Source organism: Mustela nivalis (assembly GCF_964662115.1).
Source record: "Mustela nivalis genome assembly, chromosome: X".
Lineage (NCBI taxonomy): Eukaryota > Metazoa > Chordata > Mammalia > Carnivora > Mustelidae > Mustela > Mustela nivalis.
In genome coordinates this window covers 97844119-97871134 of record NC_139040.1, presented here as the reverse complement: position 1 = coordinate 97871134, position 27016 = coordinate 97844119, and the positions used below count along the sequence as shown (strand labels likewise).

The 27016-nt window shown below is 39.4% G+C and overlaps 1 protein-coding gene across 6 annotated transcripts in view; it reads left to right on the top strand.

Moving 5' to 3' along the window:
* DDX3X (DEAD-box helicase 3 X-linked) overlaps positions 1-26614 on the top strand; it is a 29906-nt gene extending 3292 nt beyond the window's left edge. Inside the window, exons 2-20 of one of the 6 annotated variants that reach the window (XR_014307254.1) lie at positions 466-523; positions 2155-2202; positions 4002-4134; positions 5026-5184; positions 5268-5367; positions 5792-5927; positions 6986-7071; positions 7738-7836; positions 7945-8105; positions 8510-8654; positions 8742-8886; positions 9081-9262; positions 9351-9468; positions 9714-9867; positions 10186-10325; positions 10558-10833; positions 13254-13381; positions 22987-23100; positions 26419-26614. Coding sequence is in view for 2 of the 6 variants with exons in the window: in XM_082717822.1 (XP_082573948.1) it covers positions 466-523; positions 2155-2202; positions 4002-4134; positions 5026-5184; positions 5268-5367; positions 5792-5927; positions 6986-7071; positions 7738-7836; positions 7945-8105; positions 8510-8654; positions 8742-8886; positions 9081-9262; positions 9351-9468; positions 9714-9867; positions 10186-10325; positions 10558-10637 (1944 nt within the window). In the remaining 4 variants the exon portion in view is untranslated. Of the gene's footprint in view, positions 1-465; positions 524-2154; positions 2203-4001; positions 4135-5025; positions 5185-5267; positions 5368-5791; positions 5928-6985; positions 7072-7737; positions 7837-7944; positions 8106-8509; positions 8655-8741; positions 8887-9080; positions 9263-9350; positions 9469-9713; positions 9868-10185; positions 10326-10557; positions 13137-13253; positions 13382-22986; positions 23101-26418 lie in introns of those variants that run through there. The other 5 variants (XR_014307253.1, XR_014307251.1, XR_014307252.1 and 2 more) reach the window with 5 other exon arrangements.
* The last annotated feature ends 402 nt before the right edge of the window (positions 26615-27016 follow it).

Genomic DNA, 27016 nt, shown 5'->3' with positions numbered 1-27016 from the left:
TGCAGTTTATGTTCAAAATCTTCTGAACTTAATCTGGATCTTGAAAATGGGAAAATAAATAGGTAGAACCTACCTCAGTTTCTTTCTTTTTTTTTTTTTTTAAGAATATTTTTGGGGGGGGGTACAGAGGGACAGTGAGAGAGGGAACACAAGCAAGAGGGGTGGGAGGGAGAAGCAGGCTTTTGCCCAGCAGGGAGCCCAATGAGAAGCTCTGTGGCAGGACCAGGGAATCATGACCTGAGGGCGCTGCTTTCTGTACTATAAACAGTGTTATTTTGGGTTTGCTTAGAATTTTACAGTCTTCAAAGCACATTCTTAGTTCATATTCTCATTAAGACCTTCCCATCAGCCCCACGAAGCAGGCTGGGCAGCTAGTGCTACTTAGTGCTGGAGGGCAGGACTAGTTTTTTCTTAGTGTAATACTTTAACACACGGGCTGCTAACCATTTAACTCTGTTTTCCTAGTTTGCTGGCCTAGACCTGAACTCTTCCGATAATCAGAGTGGAGGAAGTACAGCAAGCAGTAAGTAAACCGTTTTATGAATTTCTTGAATGTTAGAGCATTAATAACTTAATGCTTTCTTGGACTTATTTAAAGCTTAAGAATTTCTCCTCCATGTTTTGCTGTGGAAAGAATTAATATAGTCAGTGTTTGTAGAATTATGTAGTGTAATTAATAATCATAACATTGTGGCCTTGTGGTAATAAAAGAAAGGGACTCATTTTCTTTAGTAAATAGTCATTAAAAAAAGAACTTGGTAGAACACACATTATCCTTGGAAGTGTTTGATTGTGTTCATTATGAATCTTGAGCCAAGCTTAGGGGTGGTGGGAATGTGTTTATCCCTATTTACCAGAATTAAATTCAGTAAAGGGAACATTCACATTCATCAGCTACAGTTAACCCTTTACTGTGAAGAACATGAGACATAACAGGCTATAACAATCTTGAGTGGTGGTTAGGATTTTAAATGCTAAATTGCATCATTTGTTTGAAAAGAAATTAGATGTAAAAGCTTTATTTCATTTTTTCAGAGTTTTTGTTTTTGCTTTTTTGAGACTTGTTACAGATTAGTATTAAGGTGTAGGTGGTTTATTATTGGTTTATTTTGTGGCACTAGGACAGCTTCAGGTTCCGTCTGGTCAGGTCTCTTCTATTAACTCCCCTGCCCCGGAAAAGGAGGGGGGAAAATGTAGGGTGTGAAAGCTTTTTTTTTTTTTCTCCAAGCACTGTGTTAGGTGGTAAAGGATGTGGCCTCATTTTTAGGCAAGAAGGGCCTTGCTGAGCACAAAGTTACTTGGTATTTTTTATATTCTACTTTATTTGCCAAGGTAACGATCTTTAGAGAGTTGATCATCCTACCTAATAGAGATACTTAATATTTAATTCAACCCAAAAGTAGAAAGGGAAGTTAAGTTGCAGGTTCTTTAGCAATAGAGCAGGTTGATTTTCCTTTACCTGGTATTCTACATTATTTGCTTTTCCTTCTCATCTATTGTCTAGGCTGTATTCTTGCTTGCCTACAGAACAAGTTGACTATAGGCTTAGCAAGCTCTAAGTTAAAACTCCAGTTCTTGAAATCCTTTTTGCCTTTGCTGTTTTTCCTTAATGTATATCAGAACAAGTTGACTATAGGCTTAGCAAGCTCTAAGTTAAAACTCCAGTTCTTGAAATCCTTTTTGCCTTTGCTGTTTTTCCTTAATGTATATCGTCCATTTTTTGGAATTTAACCAGGATGGAAATAAAAATACTTAGTGTCTAATTACATGATTTATTATATAGTAGTCTGTGAGGTATGTTGTTAACTGTGTCTGTTTTATGACCTTTCTCTGAAATAATAGCAGGCCCTTAAAAAAAGTTGTGTTACGTTAACCATTAGAGACAAACTGTTTATTTTTGGATTTCAGTGATTAGGTTCCAAGTCAGATTTTTTATTTACCATCCCACCCCCCGCCCCACTTACAGTTCTTAAAAAGCAGTATGCATTTAAAGTAAAAGCAGATTCATTTCCCCCCCCTCTCAATTTCCAAATAAGAGACTGGGTGGCTGGATACTAAAAAAATTTGTTCCAGGACCATTTTTTAGTTGCACAAATTTTTGTAAAAAGCTTTAACTGGAAGTTTTGGCATTTAAATTTATATTCTTTCTTTTAGAGGGACGTTATATTCCTCCTCACTTAAGGAACAGAGAAGCTACTAAAGGTAAGTCAAGCAACTTGGGTAGACCTAATTCTTGTTTTTAAGAAGTCAGAGCCTAGGGAAAAATGAGGCACTTTGGGAAGTCCATAAACATAGTGCTTGGTTCAAATATTAGGACTTAACACTCTTTGGGAAAACTCATCTAAATTCATGCAGTGGAAAATTGTATTTCCTATGTCATATTCTTCTGTGGCCAAGGACATGGTTTTGTACAACCTTACTAGTGTTGTACTTTGTGATTGTGTTTGTGATCATTCACATCATGATTTCAATTTGAAAAGGGTGAGTAGGCACCCTACTATGTAAAACAAATTGCATAGTGATAACCCAGTTATTTCTGTTTTGCAGAGCTGTCAAAAAAGATAGATGGGTTATTGCAGAATAGGTTAACAGATTATAAACAGATCATAGCACTGGGCATGCTCGCAGTAAGTTGGGAGTGATCCTCTGGTTTCATTCATCTCCTTTCCTTGCCTTTAACTGCTTTAGTTTGAAAGGTTTTGTCTAATGTGTCAACAACACCTGGTCTTCTCTGTGTTTGTTAATACAGTGATAGACTGATCCTTCATTATGGGACAGTTGTCTGGGTCTGTATATTCCATAAAATAGGTGATCTGAGATTCAGAGGAAGCGTGAAGGTTTGGAAAACTAAAGGTTAAGAAGAAGGAAGATGATGAAGGCGGAATCAGAAGGGTGAAGTCCACAGAAACCTGTGGTTTACTGTCATTCTTCCATATGCATGTACAGTCTTTATCAGCTGCACTGTCCCTGCAATACATGGATATAAAATCCATATTATAATCTCTTAATTAGCATATCATTGTTCTAATTACTGTACATTGTCTTTATTGTTGTGGGTTCTCTTATTCTTAAGAGTGTTCTAGTTGGAATTGGCCTCGTGTATATTCAGTGCTTTTCCCTCTTCATCCCAGTGACTGGAGATCAAAGGGAGGAGGTAGTATAGAGCTTTTAGAACTGAAAGAGATCTTAGAAATGTAAAATTCTTTATTGCTAGTGAAGTCTGTTGATCACCTGGCTGGCTAATGGTAAAGGCACCAGTCTGAAGGAAAATAACTTGTAAATGATCTCTATTTAATAAAGTGCTGCTGAAACTAGTTTAAATCCTCTACTGCTTGTCTTTAAGGCCTCTGCCTGTTGGGCTAATTTATACCTTTCTCATTCCCTGTTATTGAATGCTTATAGTTGTGCCTAAGAATTTGTCCACACCAACAGTGTGCAGGAATGAGGATTTTCCTTTTTTCTAGGTATTCTTGATTCTTGTCTGATAGTATGCATTTCATGTGAACAGAGCATTATTCTACTTTTTACTGTTGAATCTGGAAAATAATGTATTAAGTAATCTGACACCTTTAGGAATGTCTTAAATAAAGAGCACCTCTAGGAAACATTGAAACAAAGGCAGCTGTTCTAGTAAACTGGGTTCACACGTATAAAATGGAAATTAAATTGTGCCTGTGCTGGTCATACAATTGTTTTATAGGCAATGCGATTGACCTTTTTAGTGGTGGTATTTTATTCATTTAGAACACTTTTTAGACTGTCAAACTGCTTGATTTAGTGCACAGTGTTGTGTAGTATTAAAAATATTTAAAAATTTTGTGTGCCGATTACAAACCAGCTCTGAATCTTGGTTCACTTCTAGTACCACGATAGGAATATTTCCATTGTCCTTCCAGTTCACAGAGATCAAGTTAGAAGGCTTTGAATTCAGAGACCTAGGTATTGTAAATTTCTATTTAATAAAATAAAATGGGTTTGCTTCTTTTTTTTTTGTATTGAAGGATTCTACGACAAAGACAGTTCAGGGTGGAGTTCTAGTAAAGATAAGGATGCATACAGCAGTTTCGGATCTCGTAGTGATTCCAGAGGGAAATCTAGTTTCTTTAGTGATCGTGGAAGTGGATCAAGGGGAAGGTAAGTGATTTTTTTACTGATCTTCTTGTCTTATGTGTATGCAATTCAAGAATTGGTCTTTGATAAGTACTCATTCTTCTACCCTGATCATTAAGCATGTTTTTTTTCCCAGTAGATCACCTATTTGGATGTTAAGCATTAAGTTTGTGTAATCTTATTTTTCTAAATGTAGGAGGTCTTAACTAAATTGAACTTGTTGTATAGAAACTAGATGAGAATAAGAATGTGCCCCTGGACATACTGAAATCGATTACTTTTATATTTCTTTAGTTTTATGTATATGTAAAGGAGTAAAGTTTGTTTAGTGAATGGCCTAATATGGTTGAGATTTTTTGTGGATATTCTACATGATGATTTTTAAACACCTTATATTTTTGATTACACAAGTGGTGAACTGACCTCATGCGCCTAATAGCTGTGGTTAGTCCTGTGTGTCCTGATTTTTCGCAAACAGGCCTAAAACTAAAAACATCTTAATTCAGGTAAGGATTATTTTCTACCTTTTATCCAAAGTCTGTCACACAGGTGAATTGTTTGTCCTTATAAGTGACATTCTAATATAACTGGGACAATTGAGGTTTTATGTGCTATTTTCTTTTTCCTACCACTAAAATATATTTGGATGAGAAGTTTAAATAAAAGTGTAAGTTACATGCTGATACCAAATATTTAAGACTCGGTTCTTAATTTCAGCATGTATGAGGCCTGTGTAGGCTATAAAATATTACAGAACTCAAGAGGGATACATACTTGATGTATGTAAATAACACAGTCTGATGAAGTTAGCATAATGAGGAGTTCAGTTTCTCTCTACGTATGATTCTAGGGTAGTTCTAGGAATCTGATAGTGGTTAAATGATACGATTCTGATTGGTTGCTTATGCTGTTCAGGTTTGATGATCGTGGACGGAGTGACTATGATGGCATCGGCAGCCGTGGTGACAGAAGTGGTTTTGGCAAATTTGAACGTGGTGGAAATAGTCGTTGGTGTGACAAATCAGATGAAGATGATTGGTCAAAACCACTCCCACCAAGTGAACGCTTGGAACAGTAAGTTTTTGAAATGTGTGTTAATTGTGATAAAGCCGCATTAGCTAGGATAACAAGTAGACTTACCAATCTTTTGATTTCAGGGAACTCTTTTCTGGAGGAAACACTGGGATTAACTTTGAGAAATACGACGACATTCCAGTTGAGGCAACAGGCAACAACTGTCCTCCACATATTGAAAGTGTAAGTATTTGTGTTTGACCTTTTAAGACACAGAGGGAAGTGTAAGCTTTTTCACATTTCACAGCACATCAAAATGAGGTGGGCTTCCTAAAAGCAAATGCCAGTTGTACCTACTTCAGGAAGTCTTCAGTTACATTAAAAACCCGCCTCATTGGTTTGTGGAAAGATTGCGTTCAGTGTCTCCGTTACTAATAATTGGAAATAGAAAATGGGTCAAATATAGGAAGAACCCAGATTTCTCCAATGTATATTAAACCTGGGAGTTGATTTTTCTCAAAATGTAATGTCGTTTCACGTGAAGCAGCTGTATAGTACAAATTAGCTATTAGGGTCATTCCCCCCCCCCCCCCCGATTTAATGTAAAGCAAAAATGGCTCCAGATAGCATTTCTAGCTATTTTAACGCTATTGAATTTCTTTGACAGTTCAGTGATGTTGAGATGGGAGAAATTATTATGGGAAACATTGAGCTTACTCGTTATACTCGCCCAACTCCAGTGCAAAAGCACGCTATTCCTATTATCAAAGAGAAAAGAGACTTGATGGCTTGTGCTCAAACAGGTAAGTTTACTTGATGAAAGTAAAAAATTATCAAGAGTACTGTAACTAGCTTTGTTCTTATGAAACTAGTACCAAAAAAACCACAATGGGGTATATAAGTTTCATGGTGAAGCTTCTGGGACTGGGACTCATCAGTATATTTTGACACAGGTGTGCAGTAGCCGGCTGGTGTATTTGTTTTAGATCTTTGATTTTGTTATATCCAGTGTTCACCTTAGGGCCTATAGAAAGTCCTCAGCCCTTACTGCTCCAAGAGGAATAGATTATTGTTAATGCATTCGTGGGAAATGAGCACTGTAACATTACATGTGAAACAAGGAGGATAAGATTAGAATAGCCTGTGATCCATGGGGAAGGTGGCTTCATGGAAAAGGAGCACCTCCCATCTTTTGGGAATGGGGGGTAGAGCCTCTGAATTGAGTACAAGCTTTGTTATATTGGTGAGTTTGACCAATATGAAAGAGGGTGGCAAATCCCCCACCCATTAAAAATAATATGAATCATTCGGTATTTTTTCTTCACTAAAGAAGAGTGAGAATGTCATCCTTTATACCATCAATATCTATAGTACCTATAAGGAAATGTTAGAAATTGAAATTGACATCACTTCTGAGTGAAAATTGCTGTTCTCATTACACACACAAGTGCAAAGAAGCGAATACTACTTTGTTATTGATGTTTGTGGTGTACTTCCTCTGTAAGGGAACAAAATAAACATTTTTGGTTTTATGGGCCATATGGTCTTCATTGCCAGTCAACTCATTTTTGCTATGTAGTATGAAAGCACTTATAGACGGTATGTAAATTTGGTGTGGCTGTGTTCCAGTAAAACTTTATTTACAAAGATAGGCTGGGTCTTTTGCTGACTCCTGTTACAGATGGCTCAAAGAAGTCACTTCTTGGTATTTTTAACTTAGCTGTTAATTTTAGAAAATTCATTTGGGCATAAAGTAGAACTACTAATTAACTAGTAATAGGGCAGTTAAACTCAGGGACCAATATTAAAAAATAACCTGGTTTTTCTGTGGTTGAATCAGAATATGCTTTCCCTTAAACAGGGTCTGGAAAAACTGCAGCGTTTCTCTTACCCATCTTGAGTCAGATTTATGCAGATGGTCCAGGAGAGGCTTTGAGGGCCATGAAGGTAAATATTAAATGGGACTTTATTTTAAAGTAAGCTCTGCCCAGTGTGGGGCTTGAACTCCCCACCCTGAGGTCAAGAACTGTGTGCTCTACCAAGCCAGCCAGGTGCTCCTAAATGGATCACCATCATTACTGTTTTTAAAGATGTTATTTATTTGAGAGCCCGCTAGAGAGCACAAGCTGGGGAGGAGGAGAAGGAGCAGGCTCACCACTGAGCCCTACTCAGGGCTCGATTCTAGGACCCAGGACCATGACCTGAGCAGAAGGCAGACCCAATGGGACATTACTGTTAGAACTTTTGTAAGTAGATGTTGAGAGAACTTTATGTATGAGAGCTCTTTAAAAAAGACGTCCCACTCCTGGGGCACCTGGGTGGCTCAGTGGGTTAAAGCCTCTGCCTTCGGCTCAGGTCATGATCTCTGGGTTCTGGGATCAAGCCCCGCATCTGGCTCTCTGCTCAGTGGGGAGCCTGCTTCCTCCTCTCTGCCTGCCTCTCTGCCTACTTGTGATCTGTCAAATAAATAAAATCTTAAAAAAAAAAAGCTTCCACTTCAAGTTACTGAATGAAAAGGAGTTTTCAAGTGTAATCTATAAATTACTGAAGGGAATTATGTTGTAATGGGTCTTTAAAAAGGATGTTAAGAGTTTAACTTAAATTATTTCTTAGGAAAATGGAAGGTATGGGCGTCGCAAGCAATACCCAATCTCCTTGGTATTAGCACCAACTAGAGAATTGGCAGTACAGATATATGAGGAAGCCAGGAAAGTAAGTATGCATTTGAGGGATTATTGGCTTTCCTATTGATTCTAATGAAATGTTTTAAGACCATGTAAAAGTGTTGGCCTTGAAATTGATAAAATTCTTTGCTTACAGTTTTCATACCGATCCAGAGTTCGACCTTGCGTGGTTTATGGTGGTGCTGATATTGGTCAACAGATCCGAGACTTAGAGCGTGGATGCCACTTGTTAGTAGCTACTCCAGGTCGTCTAGTGGATATGATGGAAAGAGGAAAGATTGGATTAGACTTTTGCAAGTATGTTGATTTTTAAGTGCATAAGATGTAATAATTTTTTAAATTATGGGCCACTTGTTTTGTAGAAGTAATAAGTAGTAGTTGTTGACATTTTAAGATTGAGAAATGGTTTTTAGTCCTCTAACTTTTATAAGAAGTTGGCTGTTTGTAATTTTAATGTTGAAAAATCAAGGACCTTTTTTTAGTAGAGGCTGAGAATAACCAGATTGGGAGAGTGAAAAGTAGTAAGAGCTAGTTTTGCTGTATGCTTGTGAATGATGGCACAAATCCTGGGCTAGGTTTCCTGTACACGAGTCCGATCATGCAGTGTGAGGAATTTATATCAAACTCTTACTATGATAGCAGCTATAATAAAACTATCTTTTTTCAAATTCTAAATGGAATTTTTTTTTTTTTTTTGGCAGATACTTGGTGTTAGATGAAGCAGATAGGATGTTGGATATGGGTTTTGAACCTCAGATACGTAGGATAGTTGAACAAGATACTATGCCACCAAAGGGTGTCCGCCACACTATGATGTTTAGTGCTACTTTCCCTAAGGAAATACAGGTATTGTTTGATGCTGCCGCTTTTACTACTTGGGAATTTGTACTACTTGGGAATCTCAGTAGATGATAAACTTTTTTTTTTTTCCAGATGCTGGCCCGTGATTTCTTGGATGAGTATATCTTTTTAGCTGTAGGAAGAGTTGGCTCTACCTCTGAGAATATTACACAGAAAGTCGTTTGGGTGGAAGAGTCCGATAAACGGTCATTTTTGCTTGATCTCCTAAACGCAACAGGTAAAATGACAATATTAGCATCACATTGGTGGCTTAGGTGATGAGAGTCCATTTGGATTGCCTTTACTGCTTTTCCTCCCCATTCAGAACATTGGTTAAAAGTCTTTTTTATTTGCCTGTCTTTGCATGTTTACTAAATGTAAAGAGAACTAAGTCACTGTTAGTGACAAAAATCCGTAATTTTTCACAATCAGGCAAGGATTCACTGACCTTAGTGTTTGTGGAGACCAAAAAGGGTGCAGATTCTCTGGAAGATTTCTTGTACCATGAAGGATATGCTTGTACCAGTATCCATGGAGACCGATCTCAGCGAGATAGAGAAGAGGCCCTTCACCAGTTCCGCTCAGGAAAAAGCCCAATTCTAGTGGCTACAGCAGTATGTATAAGACAGTTCTTATTTTCAAGTTCAGCATGTTCAGTGTTTGGCTTGAAGTGCGCCATATATAACAAAAGTTATTTTCCAGGTAGCAGCAAGAGGACTGGATATTTCAAATGTGAAACATGTTATCAACTTTGACTTGCCAAGTGATATTGAAGAATATGTACATCGCATTGGCCGTACAGGACGTGTAGGGAACCTTGGTAAGTGTTGAGTTACTTGATGGTCTGGTGGTGGTTTTTCAGGGGGATATGTGCAGCCAAGAACTCTCTAGGACCTTAGATCTAAGAAATCTGTTTCTAAGGAATGTGGTTAAAATCTGTCTCCGCAATACAAATGACTCATTCTCTCTTTGCATGGTATTCTACTTAAGATGCTGTATAGGAAAGTAAGAATACTACATTTCAGTGGATGACCTTAATTTATGTACTTTTTGGAACTGGTTTAGGCCTTGCCACCTCGTTCTTTAATGAGAGGAATATAAACATTACCAAGGATTTGTTGGATCTTCTTGTTGAAGCTAAACAAGAAGTGCCGTCTTGGTTAGAAAACATGGCTTATGAACACCACTACAAGGGAAGCAGTCGTGGAAGATCGAAGAGGTAAGGTATATGGGTGGTGCATAAAGAGAGGGATGGTGCCGTGTCCACAGTTCACTCTTCCAGTGTTCAGTTGAGTGGGCTTCATGTTTCTTAGGTTGCCTGGATCCTTCGGGTGAGGGGTGTTAGAAGAGATGACACTGAGTTAAAGCCAGTCATTTGCCGCTACAGTGTTTACGATCACTATTAGGGAAAAGAGGGCTGGATAGGGAAACTTTGGTATTGCAACAGAAATTGACCACGGCAAAGTGTTAACAAGAACTGGGTTATTTGGTGGAATTGCATCTTCCCGAGAACCACCAACACACCTTGTCGTTGCAGTAGCAGATTCAGTGGAGGATTCGGTGCCCGAGACTATCGGCAAAGTAGCGGTGCCAGCAGTTCCAGCTTCAGCAGCAGCCGCGCAAGCAGCAGCCGCAGTGGAGGCGGCGGCCACGGCAGCAGCAGAGGGTTTGGTGGAGGTAACTGTCTTTGGGAAGGGGTTCTTCCTTGTAGTCCTCTTTTTAACCTGTCTTTGGGAAGGGGTTCTTCCTTGTAGTCCTCTTTTTCAGAGCATAATTAAAAACACTGGGGGAAGTTCTGCCCTATAGATTGCTTTTAGTAATGTGACATCAAAGTATTTAAAGAAGGGAAAGATTTAACAGTGGCTGACTTAATTAATTTGTCTCTTTCTTTTTTTAAATCTCTCATTAGGTGGCTATGGAGGCTTTTACAACAGTGATGGATATGGAGGAAATTATAACTCCCAGGGGGTTGACTGGTGGGGTAACTGAACCTGCTTTGCAGTAGGTCACCCTGCCAAACAAGCTAATATGGAAACCACATGTAACTTAGCCAGACTATACCTTGTGTAGCTTCAAGAACTCGCAGTACATTACCAGCTGTGATTCTCCACTGAAATTTTTTTTTTAAGGGAGCTCAAGGTCACATGAAGAATTGAAAGGAACAATCAGCAGCCCTGTTCAGAAGGTGGTTCGAAGACTTCATTGCTGTAGTTTGGATTAACTCCCCTCCCGCCAACCCCCATCCCAAACTGCATTTATAATTTTGTGACTGAGGATCATTTGTTTGTTAATGTACTGTGCCTTTAACTTTAGACAACTTTTTATTTTGATGTCCTGTTGGCTCAGTAATGCTCAAGATATCAATTGTTTTGACAAAATAAATTTACTGAACTTGGGCTAAAATCAAACCTTGGCACACAGGTGTGATACAACTTAACAGGAATCATCGATTCATCCATAAATATTATAAGGAAAAAACTTATGCGGTAGCCTGCATTAGGGCTTTTTGATACTTGCAGATTGGGGGAAAACAACAAACGTCTTGAAGCATAATAATGGAATTAGTTTCTAATGTGGCAAACTGTATTAAGTTAAAGTTCTGATTTGCTCACTCTATCCTGGATAGGTATTTAGAACCTGATAGTCTTTAAACAAGCCATTCCAGTCATGATGAGGTGATGTATGAATACATGCATACATTCAAAGCACTGTTTTCAAAGTTAATGCAAGTAAATACAGCAATTCCTCTTTCAATGTTTAGGCAGATCATTAACTATGAGCTAGCCAAATGTGGGCATATTATTACAGGGAAAGTTTAAAGGTCTGATAACTTGAAATAGGTTTTTAGGAGAATTCATCTACTTAGACTTTTTAAATGCCTGCCATAAATGAAATTGAAATGGTAGAATGGCTGACCACAGCAATGACCAGCCCTCCTCGGGGCCCTGGGTGATTTTTGGTCTAATAACGCATGCTAGTGTTGATGTTTTTTGGTCAAGAGGGTATGAACAGGAAGAATTAATGCAGCAGGCTTTATTTTAAATGCCGATTCACATTACTCTGTTCAAGCTGCGTTGAGATGTTAAACTGGCTTACTATAGACTTTGTAAAAATGGCTCCAGAAGAGTAACAAACTGAAATCTTTTGAGATCACACAGGTTGGAAATATGTACATAACTGCACAAGGTGTCGATTCTGCTCTACAGTGCAGTTGTAGTCAGTTTTAGTTGCATAGGTTTCCATTGTATTTATAGTCTGTTTATGCTAAATCTGGCCAAAGATGAGCATTGTCCACCACTAAAATGCCTCTGCCACTTTGAATTCTGTGCTAATTTTGTGGCCAGAATGCGGTGATCAAAACGCTCAATCTTTTTACAGTGGCATAGGAAGACGGCAAAAATTTCCTAAAGTGCAATAGATTTTCAAGTGTATTGTGCCTTGTTCTAAAACTTTTATTAAGTAGGTGCACTTGACAGTATTGAGGTCATTTGTTATGGTGCTATTTCAATTAGTCTAGGTTTAGGCCCTTGTACATTTTGCCCATAACTTTTTACAAAGTACTTCTTTTATTGCACATTCAGAGAATTTTATATATATGTCTTGTGTGCGTGTCCTTAAACTTCCAATCTTATTTTGTCTCTTGGAGATTGTTGAACGCAGCTTGTCTAGGAAGGGGATGGGACTAGATTCTAAAATTTATTTGGGACCACGGGAATAATAGTCGGGAAGAAAACTATTTGCACACGACAGATTTCTAGATACTTTTTGCTGCTAGTTTTATGTAATATTTATTGAACATTTTGACAAATATTTATTTTTGTAAGCCTAAAAGTGATTCTTTGAAAGTTTAAAGAAACTTGACCAAAAGACAGTACAAAAACACTGGCACTTGAATGTTGAATGTCACCGTATGCGTGAAATTATATATTTCGGGGTAGTGTGAGCTTTTAATGTTAAGTCATATTAAACTCTTAAGTCAAATTAAGCAGACCCGGCATTGGCAGTGTAGCCATAACTTTCTGATGTTAGTAAAAACAAAATTGGCGACTTGAAACTAAATCATGCCAAGGTTTTGATACACTTGTCTTAAGATATTAATGATACACTTCAAAACACTGATAAGAAGTGTCCAGATTCTCAGATGTTTGTTGCGTGAGTTTTGTTTAGTTGTGTGTATTTTTTTTTTTTTCAGTGAATGTCTGGCACATTGCAATCCTCAAACATGTGGTTATCTTTGTTGTATTGGCATATTCAGTGACTTGTACATTCAGCGGTAGCATTTGAGCAAGTTGTATCAGCAAGCAATATTTTCAGTTAATAAGGTTTCAAAAAATCACATAAGAATGGATTTAAACTTGCTGAATGTAAAGATTGAACTTCAAGTCACTGTAGCTTTAGTAATTGCTTACTGTATTAGTTTAGATGCTAGCACTGCATGTGCTGTGCATATTCTGATTTTATTAAAATAAAAAGTTGAACTGCACAGTCTCCTTTGTTGTTGTCAATTGTGGTTTATTATTATAGGTGAAAATAAAGTTGTGCTCTTGCCTGAAGAATTGTAAGGTGTAATTTTTTTTAAAAAATATTTTTTGGTTTGCTGTCCAGTGCTAATTTGGAGATGCCTTTTGGAGACAGAATTACTCTGATACAAGTATTTGTCATAAACGATGAAGTTGGCCCCAAAAAGACTTGTTGGACTAGATGGGAATCTAAGAGGTCCTTAGTGATGTATAGTATGTATTGCAAATTGGTTTGTGCTTTGAGCAGCTTAATATGGGTGGGAATCTCTTTGTTGTTTGAAGCATTTAATGAGAAGGTCATTTGAAGTGGAAGAAGTTGGGTTAGAAGCAAAAGTACTAGTAATCCAAGTGATGGTGAACACTTAGGGATCAAGAATGTATTTGGTGCTGGGGGGGTGGAGCAAGGGGAACTCCTGGGTGGTTCAGTCAGTGAGTTCAAGCCCAATGTTGGGCATGGAGCCCACTTCTAAGTGTATTTGGGGTCAGGGTGATAGAGATGGCATGGGCACCCTTCCTCTGCGTTCTTTGCTGATGTCCATTACTCTACATAGCTGCAGGCCCCTCAACTACCAAGGAACAGATGGTCTGGATAAGCCCCATTCTGAGAAGTGAGGTTGAACCATAAAAAGGGACTATTTTGTTTGGGGGGGGGGTCACATGTGGTGAAGTGTTGGCAATCAGATATGATTAAACCTAGGGAAAATATTTAATTCACCTTGTTTCTCTTGGAGTTCTTTGCAGTATGATTGAGAATTTTTCATGAGCATTGTAGAAAAGTACTTGCCTCTGGATAATTCTTTTCAGAGTTCAACATGATCTCATAGCAGCAAACCTGTTTTTAGGGCAGAATTTTGAAGCATACCGTATTGGTTTTAAAGGTGGGAAAGAGGAAGGGGAGCCTGAGTTTAGTCAAAAGTGTAGAAAGAGGTTATGTTAGGATGGCTGCATTGACAAGACAGTGACTGAAGGTGACAAAGAGTGAAATTGGATTCTAAGAATGGTTCCAGTTTGCTTTTGAGTGAACATAAGCTATCTGGGGGGACTGTAGTTCTGAATTGAGAATTATTTCTAGTCTAGCAGGGCTAAGATTATAATAACTCAGGTTTACTTGCGTACTATGTTAATTTTTGTAGTTTAATTTTTAATAATTTATATGATACGTTTAAATATAAAATACTAGTCCTTTCCCCCCTCTACCCAATGTTAGCAGTTTCCTGGGTTTTTTTCTTAACCATCTTGGCTGAATTTCAAAACCAGATACTTTTTTTCGAAAATGACTTAGTGGGGCCATGTTTGAAAATGTTCCCAGTGTCTTTGCTTAAAATTATATAAATGTTTTTTTTCTATTCTGGGTAGCTGTTCCCCCTGCCCCAATGCTCCTAAGTGACCTGGTTGAATGGTCACAGGCTTGTTCTTGAAGCTCAGTAACTAAGCTATCTAGGTGTTGACACAGGTCTTAATGTGCCTTCCCACTGGAATGCAGAGGCTCCAAACATTCACTGCATTTTAGGAGTATCTCGGGGGTTTTTTCTCTTCTGTTCTCATTGAACACGATGCTAGATAGGTTTAAACCTGCTCTGCTTCACATCTCATCCTCATTTCAGTTGATGGACTTTCCAGCACGTTCAGTCTGTTTGTAATATGGTTTCCTTCTATAATGACTCTTCTCCACTTTAATTTTCATTGTCCATCCCCTACCCCACCCCCACCCCCCAGGTTTTTCCTATCTCTACCTGATTGGGTTGTCTTTAGGGTAATTCTGAAATAGGAATATTTTGACACAAGGCACTAGGTTTAATTATAATGTGGAAGAATTTCATGACCTGCAAAGATGCTTATTATGGGAGAAAACATAAAACAGATGAACACATTTACTGTAAGAGGAGCGGCAGTCTCAAAACAGGTGTTAAGCATAGAATTACATTATGACTCAGCAATTTTACTCCCAGGAGAATTCTACCCAGGAGAAACGAAAACAAGCTTACAGCTTATGTTTGCATGCGAATGTTCATAGCATTCAAAATAATCAAAAAGTGGAAACCACCCAAATGCCAATCAGCTGGCGGATGGACAAACAAAATGTGTATACATGGAATGGAATGCTGTTTGGCCTTAAAAAGAAGGAAGTACTGATGCTATCTCTATCCTCTAGGGACATGACCACATCCCTAATTTCCTTTCCCTTCAAAGGATCATTAAGAGGGCCTGTTAGTACTGTGACACATGTCTGTATTCTGACTTAAGGTTTTCTGTGGATGTCTGGTTTCAGTCCTGATTTTATTGTGTTAGCAGATCTAGTCATGGTTTATAATTTGAGGGTTCCTGTTTTCCTCGTTACACTGAGGATGACATTTTACCTTTTTTTTTTTTTTTAAGTAGGGCCTTGAACTTAGGGTTAGGGTTACCTAACCCTAATCCCGAGATCAAGTGTGGCACCATGACATTTTTCTTTTGAGCTAAGTGAAGTAAAAATGCCTCCCATCTTTGGGAGAAAGTGGAAATCCTCATTCTCCCTTTTCCACTCTTAACTCTATTCCACACTCCCCTAAATTTTCAACAGCCCGTCTCATTACCTGACATCGGTTGGTTAGTTGGATGCGGAACGGTCTCTGAACCTCCACTCCTGACCCAGTCACCTGGTAGGATCCTAGTGGGTTATCTAGTAAACATTTGGATGGCCAAATCCAAAAATGGCTCATTCAAAAGCTGATTTGGGGTCTGCTTGAGTGTTAGGGAATGTGTAGTGTTGATTTCAAATGTAGTCCTTGTCCTCTTAGAACCTAGTTTTTTTTTTGTGGTTCCCCAACTTGATATTGCAACAAGGGAATCTGGGAAATGATTCTATGGCAACTCCTAATAAAATCTATCCCTGGGGATTCACTCTATAATCTCTTTTGCTTTTTGCTTCTGCTTTTCATTTCCCCAGGCAATTCTGATGCAGCAAACTTAGGTATGGAGTCTGCTGTTCTCTACCCTTTATCATGTGTTCCAAAACTTCCAATGCCCACGATCATGTTTCAGGTACTTCATGGCAGAAGATCTCTATATTCCAAATTATAGTAGATACTGCAGCCAAATTAATGGCACTCTATTAAGTTGGTCCAATGGTGTGGCACCAGTCTCCCTTGGTAGCTCTTAAGTTCCCCCTGCCTTATATTGTAGCTGAATATGATGCTCTTGTGCGGACAATCCTGTACTCGGCCAGAGTTTTTGTTCACCCTGTTCCTTCTGAGTGGAATTTGAGCTGAATGTTTAATTTTATATATTGTGCTAAGGATATTAAGCCGCCATTTACAATTATTAGTGATGTAGAGAAAATAATTGCTCTGGGTTGAGGGAGGGTTGAGGAAGAAGTAGGTTTCAACTGGAGTGTGCAGAACGAGCTCAACTCTTTGGAGAATGTGTAGAAAACTAGAAGGAAATCTGCCAAAATAGAGGCAGTTCCTCCTTCTGGTTGAAACAAAGATTTTCTGCTGCTTCACACTTTCCCTGTACTAAACAGGTTTTATACAATTATATTTTCGATAAAACTTAAGTTTATGTTTTTTAGTCTGAAATGATAAATTCATAGGAAGTTGTGAAGTAGTACAAAGAGGTCATTTGGGTCATTTGTACTTTTCAGTTTCCCCTGTTGGTAACATCAGGCATAACTAATACATCAAAACCAGGAAATTGACGTTGGTACAATCCACAGACCTCCTTCATTTCTCACCAGTTTTATGTGTGTGTGTGTGTGTAGTCCTATGCAGTTTTATCACATGTTGATTCGTATAACCACCTCCACGGAACTATTCTACCACTAAGATCTCCCTAGTGCTGCTCCTTTAGAGCCACACCTGCCTCCCTTCCTGCTTCCCCACCCTGTCACCCCTGGCAACCACTTGTTTGTTTTCCATCTCTAAAATATCATCTCAGAATTGTTAACATAAATGGATTTGTGCAGTGTGTGACCTTTTGAGATTGGGTTTTCTGTCACTCCACACAATGTCCTCAAGAGCCATTCAAGTTGTCGCAAAGAGTTGGTTTCTTTATTGCTGAGTGGTATGGACGTTCCCTGGTTTGTTTATCCAGCCTGTGAAGGGTATTTGGCTTGTTGCCAGTTTGTGACGATGACAGATCAAGGTTGCTACAAGCATTAAACGCTTGTGTACAGCTTTTGTGTGGACATGGATTTTTGTTTTTCTGGCAGAAACGCAATTGTTGGATCATATGGTAAGTGTATGTTTAGTTTAAGAATCTGCCAAACCATTTTCCAGATGCCCATCAGCAATGCACGAGAGATCCAGTTTCTCTGCATCCTCACAGCGTTCGGTATCAGCACATTTTGTTCTGGCTGTTCTGATTGGCGCGAGATGGTGTCTCCTCGGGGTCTTAATTTGCATTCCCTAATGGCTAGTGATGTTGAACATCTTTTCAGGCGCTTATTTGCCATCTCTGTAGTCTCTGGTAAAATATATGTGTGTGTCTTTTGTTCATTTAAAAACAGTTGATAGTTTTGCAATGCTGAGGTTTAAAAAAAATTATTGAAGTGTAGTTAACAGATGATGTTACATTATTTTCAGGGATTTGATAATTCTCTACATGACATGGGGCTTACCATGATAAGTGTAGCCACCATCTGTCACCATACAAAGTTGTTGAAACATTATTGGCTATATTCCCTATGCTGTACTTTTCATCCCCATGATTTATTTCATAGCTGTAAATTTGTATCTCTTAAGCCCCATCACCTATTGCTACCCCCCCAACCCCACCGAACTCCCTCCCCTCTGGAAACCACCAGTTAGTTCTCTGTATGTATGAGTGAGTCTGTTTCTGTTTATTCATTGGTTTTGTACTCTGGAGTTTTGAGAGTTCTTTATATATTCTAGGTAGTAGTCCTCTGTCAGATATGTGATTTACAAATATCTTTTCCCAGTCTATAGCTTGTCTTTTTATTATTATTTTAATTCCAGTGTAGTTAACATACAGTGTTCTATTAGTTTCAGGTGTATAAGATGGCAATTCAACAATTCCAGTGTTCAGATAAGTATACTCTTAGGGAGCCTGGCTGGTTAAGTAAGTAGGTCCTGTGACTCTTGATCTCAGGGTTTTGAGTTTGAGCTCCATGTTGTATTTAGAGATTACTTTAAAAAAAGATAAGTGTATTCTTTTTTCTTTTTTTAAAAATTTATTTATTTGAGAGAGAGCACAGAGCGAGAATGCGAGAACATAAGCAGGGCCAGGGCAGAGGGAGAAGCAGATTCCCCACTGAGTGGGGAGCCTGACGCAGAGCTCGATTCCACCATGACCTGGGCCAAAGGCAAATGCTTAACTGCTTGGGCCACCCAGGTGCCCCAAGATAAGTGTACTCTTAATCCCCATCACCTATTTCACCCATCCCCCAACCCACCTCCTCTCTGGTAATCCTCTGTTCTCCATAGTTAAGAGTCTCTTATTTGAGGGGCACCTGTGTGGCTCAGTCAGTTGGGTGGCTGACTCTTAATCTCAGCTCAGGTCTTGATCTCAGAGTTGTGAGTTCAAGCCCTATGTTGGGCTCCATGCTCGGTGTGGGGCCTTATTTAAAAAAAAAAAAAAAGAGAGAGAGAGTTTATTTGGTTTGTGTGTGTCTCTCTCTTTTTCATTTGTTTGTTTTGTTTTTTAAATTCCACATATGAATGGGGGCGCCTGGCTGGCTCAGTGGCTTAAAGCCTATGCCTTCAACTCAGGTCATGATCTCAGGGTCCTGGGATTGAGCCCCACATCGGGCTCTCTGCTCAGTGGGGAGCCTGCTTCCCTTCCTCTCTCTCTGCCTACTTGTGATCTGTCTGTCAAATAAATAAGTAGTCTTAAAAAAAAATAAATTCCACATATGAATGAAATCACATGGTATTTGTCTTTGGATCTCTCATCCATCAATGGACATGAAGGCTGCTTATTTTTCTTCTTAGCAGGGTCTTTTGCAGAGCAAACATTTTTAGTTTCTTAAAAACGTTTCCAATTTTGATGCAGCCCAATTATCAGTATTTCCTTTTGCGGATTGTGCTTTTGGCATCACATCTAAGAACACTTCACCTAGCCCTAGGTCCTAAAGATTTCCTATTTTTTCTAATTTATAATTTTACATTTAAGTACATGATCCATTTTGATCCCATTTTTAAGGTGTGAGGTTTAATCTATGGATATTCATCTATGGATTTTTAAAAAATCTTTAAACTTTTTTTTTAAAAGATTTTATTTATTTATTTGACAGAGATTACAAGTAGGCAGAGAGGCAGGCAGAGAGAGAGGAGGAAACAGGCTCCCCGCTAAGCAGAGAGTTTGATGTGGGGCTCGATCCCAGGACACTGGGATCATGACCCAAGCCAAAGGCAGAGGCTTTAACCCACTGAGCCAGCCAGGCGCCCCAAAAAATCTTTAAACTTTTTAATCTATGGATGTTCAACTGCTCTAGCACTGTTTGTTGAAAAGCCCCTCCTTCCTCTGTTGACATGCCTATGCACCTTTGTCAAAGCTCAGTTGACCATCCTTGTGTGGGCCTATTTTGGGTTGTCTTCTCTTTCATTCATCGATATGTCTATCCCTTCCCTGACACCACACTGTTTCCATTACTTCTAGCTATATAGTGAGTCTGAAAACTGGGTAGAATGATTCTTCCCACTTTGTTCTTTTTCAAATTTGTTTCAGCTCTTCTAGTTCCTTTGTCTTTTCACATAACATTTTACTTTATTTTTTAAAGATTTATTTATTTATTTATTTATTAAGTAGGCAGAGAGAGACGGGGGAAGCAGGTTTCTTGCTGAACAGAGAGCCCAATGTGGGGCTCGATCCCAGGACCCTGGGATCATGACCTGAGCCGCAGGCAGAGGCCTTAAACCACTGAACCACCCAGGCACCCCCACATACATTTTAGAAAAAGTTTCCTTCCTTCCTTTTTTTTTTTTTTTTAAGTAATCTCTATGCCCAATGTGGGGCTTGAACTCATGATGCCGAGATCAAGAGTTGTATGCTCTACTAACTGAGCCAGCTAGGCAGCCCTAGAATGTAAGCTTTTCCTTACAAAAAAAATCTTGCTGGGATTTTGATAGTATTGTGCTGAACCTATAGATCAATTTGGAGGAGAATTGATCTAAATCTAAAACACATTTTTAAATTGTGAACTCAGAATATCCAGCCAACAGGAAAAATCATCTGCTACTTCCTATCTGGAGCACTTCTATTTATTCATGCTCCTGGAGCACAAGATCATGCTCTTGGTTTGGAGCATGTCCATGAAGCAGGAGTCTCCGTGAAATGCCACATTTTGTGAAGGAAGTTTATGTAGGAATATATAGATGAAGGAGTCCAGCTGGTGCTCATGGCAGTCTAGATATTTAAGAGCAACACTCCTGCTGAAGGCAACCATAAAAATGGACGTAAATTTAATGCAGGCATTCCCCTTCTCGAAGGGTTCCTGTTAGGAACAGAGAGGCTTCCCGAAAGTCAAGTTAGGAACTGCCTGTGCAGAAAGTGTGCAATATTCAGTTTATCTGAAACTTGTAAGAAACCTTACACCCTGGGGCGCCTGGGTGGCTCAGTTGTTAAGGGTCTGCCTTTGGCTCAGGTGACAATCCCAGAGTCCTGGGATCAAGCCCTGCATCAGGCTTTTTTGCTGAGGAGCCTGATTCTCCCTCTCCCACTCTGCCTGATTGTGTTCCCTCTTTCACTCTCTCTCTCTCTCTGTCAAATACATAAATAAAATCTAAAAAAAAAAAAAGAAAAGAAACCTTACATCTTTTCAGTTTCATCTTCTTAAAACTCATCATTGGGAGAGTACTTGGGAGTCTTACTTTCATATTAATTCTCAGCAGGCACTGAACCTAATGACCATAATGTCCCAGAATTTTAATAACAAAATTTTAATGTCAGTTTTCATCAGGGAACTGTGTCCTCGGATTGTCCTGTGGTGACCTCCTGTAGAAGCTTCTTTAATTGGCATACACTTAGGCAAAGCCGTCTTTCCCACAAGGGGCACGGGAACTGCCATGTGCAGTTTGTAAGTGTGTTTATTCCGTGGATTTCTAAGAGATCTACAATGTTAACAGTATTTCTTGTGATAGGACCTGTGGGGTAGATTTATTTTGGATATCAGTGTCATAGACAGGCTTTATTCTAAGGACGTGTTTTTACTTGAGCCCACTTCTAGGAATGAGGTCTGGGGCATTTATTAACGACACCCCTGGTTGAATCTCAGCCTACTCATTTCTCTTTCTCTACTTCTTTCATTTTCTTGCGCAGACATCTGAAATTTGCTTGTATGTTTTGGAGATAAGGTATAAATACATAAAGTGAAACTTAACACTCTTTTTAAAGTCTGTTGTTTTGGTGTGTTACCACAGGAAGGAATATCTGGAGATAGGAATCCAGCTTTAACAATGATAATAAAAAAATAGAAGAGGGGGCATGATTCAATTTTGACAGCCCAGCAATGTGGGTAATTGATTTCCAGCTTTGGAGTTGGGTGGGATACAACTCAGGTTTTATCTAATTCTATAGGGAAGTTGGGTTTATATTCCCGTCTGTAGCTTTCCAAAAACTAGCTTAAAAAACACTGGATGGCCCTTATAATTGTGTTCTCTACTGGGACAGAGTCAACTCTGTTGTGAATGGTAGTGTCAGTAGGTGGTCACAGCCATAGCTTACATGTTATAGTGATCAAGTAGCCAAAGGAAAGGTGTTTTTTTTTTTTTTTTTAAAGATTTTATCCATTTATTTGACAGAGGGAGAGAGATCACGAGTAGGCAGAGAGGCAGACAGAGAGAGGGGAAGGGAAGCAGGCTCCCCGCTGAGCAGAGAGCCCGATGTGGGGCTCAATCCCAGGACCCTGGGATCACGACCTGAGCTGAAGGCAGAGGCTTAACCCACTGAGCCACCCAGGCGCCCCAAAGGAAAGGTGTTTTTAAAAGGCATTTAGTTCCAGAAGATCAGGATGTATTTGCTAACAGCTCTGTTGAAAACCCTAAGTAAAGAGAGGAACCGGCATCGCCCCTGGCCAGATTCATACTTTGTGTTCCCTTCGATGCTTTCTTCTGTTACCTCCTCGTGGAAGAAGTACGGCGTGCTCTTGTTTAGACCATCTAGCTCTGCTTTTCTCGACCACTTTGTTCTGTGGTGGCCTCTCACCTATGAATGTATTATCTGTATTTCTCTCTCTTCTGGATCATTCCCTTAGTGTCACCGATCTCAAAGCCCTGGCTTGATCTCATGTCTTTCTCCAGCTTGCGCTTCCATCCGTGTTCATAGCTTTCGGTACCATGTCTTTTTTTTTTTTTTTTTTTTTCTTCCTGGTACCATGTCTTTTAATTAATATTTTACCTAGAGAATACATTGACTTATTTTAGAATCACCCGATATGTGAAGTTATGCAATGAAGTCTTATTCCCACCTCGCCCCCATCCCAGCCAGTAACCACATATTACTTACTTGTCTATCCTTCTAGAGGGTCTTTATGCAAAGGGAAGCATCTATGAATATATTTTCTCCTAATTTTTCATAAAAGGTAGTGTGCTACAAGGCGCCTGGCTGGCTCAGTCGGCAGAGCGTGTGACTCTTGATCTCAGGGTTGTGTGTTCAAGCCCCATGCTGGACATAGAGCTCACTTAGGAAAAAATAGATAGCACAGTATATGGTTCCATACCTTTTTTCTACTCAACATTATATAATGGAAAATTTTGCATGTCACTACATAGAGTCCATTCCTTTTTACAGTTGTGTACTCAGAATAGTCTTATTGTGTGGCTATACCGTAATTATGCAACTATCCTATTGATCGGTTGTTTTCTGTCATTTGTTATTTCCAGTAATAACTGCAATGAATGATTAACTTCATACACAGAAGTATATTCTTTGAAATTTGGGCACATATGGTCAAGTTCCCCACAGGAGTTGCATCAATTTGCACTGCCATCAACAAGGTACAAGAGTGCTTCTTTTTCCATAGTTTCGTATTTGAGTGTGTTGGCAAACTTCTATGTTGGCTAATGTAATTAATCCTGTTCTATGTTTTTTTTGTTTTTTGTTTTTTTAACCTGGATAGTTTTATAGTTCTCTTCTGAATGAGCTCAAACACCTTCCCATTATTTAAAAGACTATCTGTATTTCTTTTTCTGTTAATTGTCCATTCCCAATGATCTTTGGGCGATTTTTCTTTTGCGTTATTGGTCTATTTCTTGTGTTTGATTTGTAGAAGCTCTATATGAGGAAGATTAGCTCTTTGTTATAGTAGTAGCCAAATAGTTTTTGGTTTTGTTTTACATTTGGCCATTTGTGTTTTCATGTTGCTTATGGTGTTTTGGTTTTTGACAATACAGAGGATCTAAAAAATTTTTTTAAATTAATTTATATGACAGAGAGACAGCGAGAGAGGGAACACAAGCAGCTGGACTGGGAGAGGGAGAAGCAGGCTTCCTGCTGAGCAGGGAGCCTGATGTAGGGTTCGATCCCAGGACCCTGGGATTATAACCTGAGCTGAGGGCAGATGCTTAATGACTGAGCCACCCAGGCACCCCAATACAGAGGGTTTTTAAAAATTATTTTTTATTAGGTAGCCTCTACGACCAGTGTTGGGGTCGAACTCACAACCCCCAGATCAAGAGTCGTATGCTGCACTGACTGAGCCAGCCAGGCACCCCTGGCTTTTTTATTTCTTAAAAACAGCATTTACAGAGGCGCCTGGGTGGCTCAGTGGGTTAAAGCCTCTGCCTTCAGCTCAGGTCATGATCCCAGAGTCCTGGGATTGGGTCCTGGGACCAGGCCCTGCATCGGGCTCTCTGCTCCACAGGGAGCCAGCTTCCTCCTCTCTCTCTGCCTGTCTCTCTGCCTACTTGTGATCTCTGTCTGTCAAATAAATAAATAAAATCTTAAAAAAAAAAAAAAAGCAACATTTACAATCCATCTGTTTAGCTCTAAAAATTTTTTAGGTTCTTTTGGAATGGTGTTGATTTACAAAGTGACTTAAGGATAATTTACATATATGATAACTCTGGTCAGGTTGTCTTTTTGTAACTTTAGTAATGGTTTTAGAGTTTTCTTTGTATAATTTTTGCACATTTCATGTGAAATTTATTCCTATGTGTTTTATGTTATTTGTTGCTATTATAAATGAGGTATCTTCTTTCATTAGATTTTCTAGCTGGTAGTTATATGTAGGAAAGCTGTTGATTTTTGTATATTTTATTTTCTGCTACCTTACTGAATTCTGGCGTTTTTTATAGTAGTTTCTCGGTTGAGTCTCCTGGTTTTTCAAGGTATACATGTACAAATATAATAGTTTTACTTTCTCCTTTCTAATTATTAGACCTCAAATTGGGGGAGGGCAGCACTAGCCAGGTTATGTTTCTTTATTTTCTTTTTTTCATTGCAGAAATGGTACTATTTATGAAAGACAAACTATATTTTATACTATAAAAAAGATACACTATGTTAAAGATATACCCTATTAAAGATATACTGAAATCACTCAAATAATACATAAAGTAATTTTATCTGTTCCTTAAAACTGTACTATTAGACCTCTGATCCATTTTTCTTGTCCAGTTGCCTCAGTTAGTATCTCCACTAGAATGTTAAAATAAGAATTGTGAATTCTTTGGGTGTTTGCCATTAAGCATGATGCTAGAATATTATCAACTGAGGCTATTAGTCTGTTCAAATTTTGAATTTTTATTGAGAATGGGTGTTGAGCTTGTTACATGCCTTTTTAGCCTTTGCAGAAATGATTACATGTATTTTTCTCCCTAGATTCATTAATATACTTAATATATTACTATACTTAAGCATACTCCCTAGATTTATTAATCTCCTTAGCTCTATTAATATATCTAAATTTATATTAAATATAAATTACTATAAATATACATAAACTTTAAGAGATTTATAATATTCAAATAATGGGGTACTTGCCACCATCTGAACTAAAGAACTGAAAGGTGGTGGATAACAGTAGATACTTGTACCTTTGCTTCCCTTTCCCTGACCTCCTCTGGGTCCTTTCCCCATTTCCTTAAATGGCGAGATCGTTCACCCACTCACTCAGGTCAAAGGCTCGGAAGTCATTCTTTTTTTTTCTCTTTTTCTCCTTCCCTTCATCTGCAAATCTCAGATGCTCTACTTCTAAACCTGGCCACTTCACCACCCCCGCTGCTAAAGTCCAAGTCAAGTTCCTTTCTTTCTGGAACTCCTCTAACAGTCTCCTCGCCTGACCTTCCTGCCTCCGTTATGCCTTATAAGAGCCCCTGACTTGGTTCCTCCCTGCAGCCACGGGACCTCCTCACACCAACCTCCTTTCCCTCCCTTAGCCATGCCAAGTTCCTCCTTTCTGTTACAACTTCCTTTGTCCTCACAGCAGTCTCCTGCTCATTCAGGTCTCACCCAAATGTCTCAGAGGCCCTCCCTGACATTCTTAGCTAAGGGCTCTAATTAAAGTCCCAGGGAAGCCCTCAGGGAAAGACATGCCACTTCTGACAGGGCCCTGAGCCAGTCTCTTGCCTATGAAAGGGGGAACAGGAGCTGCTGAGGCTGATGACTCTTCCTTGGCTCCCTCCTTTCCAGCTTCTGAGGGCCAGCTTCCAGAGGGCTGGGTTTCCCCTCTCTCCAGGCCACTAGATGTGGTTCCCTTGATGCTCCTGTACCAAGGGCTGCCCTCCCGATACTATCTTCCTGCCATGGAAGGATCTGTAGCACCAAACCACATTTACTCCCTGAAAGTAAGATGCTGTCTATTTAAAGGGCCATTGTATGATTCCACGGCTTCACTGGACATATCGCCAATAGTAAACTGTCACGACAGGCACGAAAAATAATGCCCTGCCTCTGCCTCCCAATCCTTCCACTTGTCCACCAGGGCAGGAAGCTCAGCACCACCCTGACGGCTCATTGTAACATCTCTCCTACCATGATCTGAGATTGGCTCATTGTTTCTGAACATGGCTCCTGTCTGCTCTTCCTTCCCTTCCTGCTGCCTTCTGCCTGGACCCCCGATGTGGCTGCCTCTCTGCCTTTATTCTCTCCCTGTCTGTGACAGATACTCCTTTCCCGTCTCCGTTCCTAACAGAACCCCACTTGGTTCAGGATGGACATGCTCCTCTAAGAGTCCTTGGCTCCTTAACCCCCCTTCCTCTTTCAATTCTGGTCAATGAGGTGTAGGTAGAAGTCTCTGGGATGGATGGGTGGCCCTTTCCAAGGGAAACCTCATAAAAAACCTTTCAGATCTGCTATTTTTTTTTCTCTTCTAGAACTTGGAGCCTCACACCCAGGGGTGCAGGAAGTGTTCTGTGACCAGAAAGACTAAAACCATATGCTAACCATAGCGGAGTAGAAAGATTGAGCAAACCTACATTACGGATGACCCTGTGATGCCAGTACCCCAGCCTGAGCTGTCTTCCCCGATGCCTCTCCGTCCATAAGAAAAATAAATCCCTGTGCATCTCACTTTCCTTCCTTTGGGCTGTTTATTCTTATAACTCTTTGGCAGGTTTAAATTTTTTTCTAGATAAAATATTGGGAAGCAAATGAACCTATAAAACAAGAGGGAAAGGGCAGCTCCAATCAATCATGATACATAAATATTTTTACATATATTTTCTATCATATGAGAGATCTGCATGACCCCTTGGCAAATACAAAATTTCTTGTTTTACGACTTTATATTTTATTTTTACTGTTAAAGAAGAACACACACACACACACACACACACACACACACACACACACTTCCTCTCTCAGGAATATGGAGAGCATGTGGCTGGGCTGACACTGTGTTGTTATAGCGTCACTACGATGGAGGTGAGCCCGTTGCACAGAAACACTGAGAACTAGTGACTCACCAGTAAC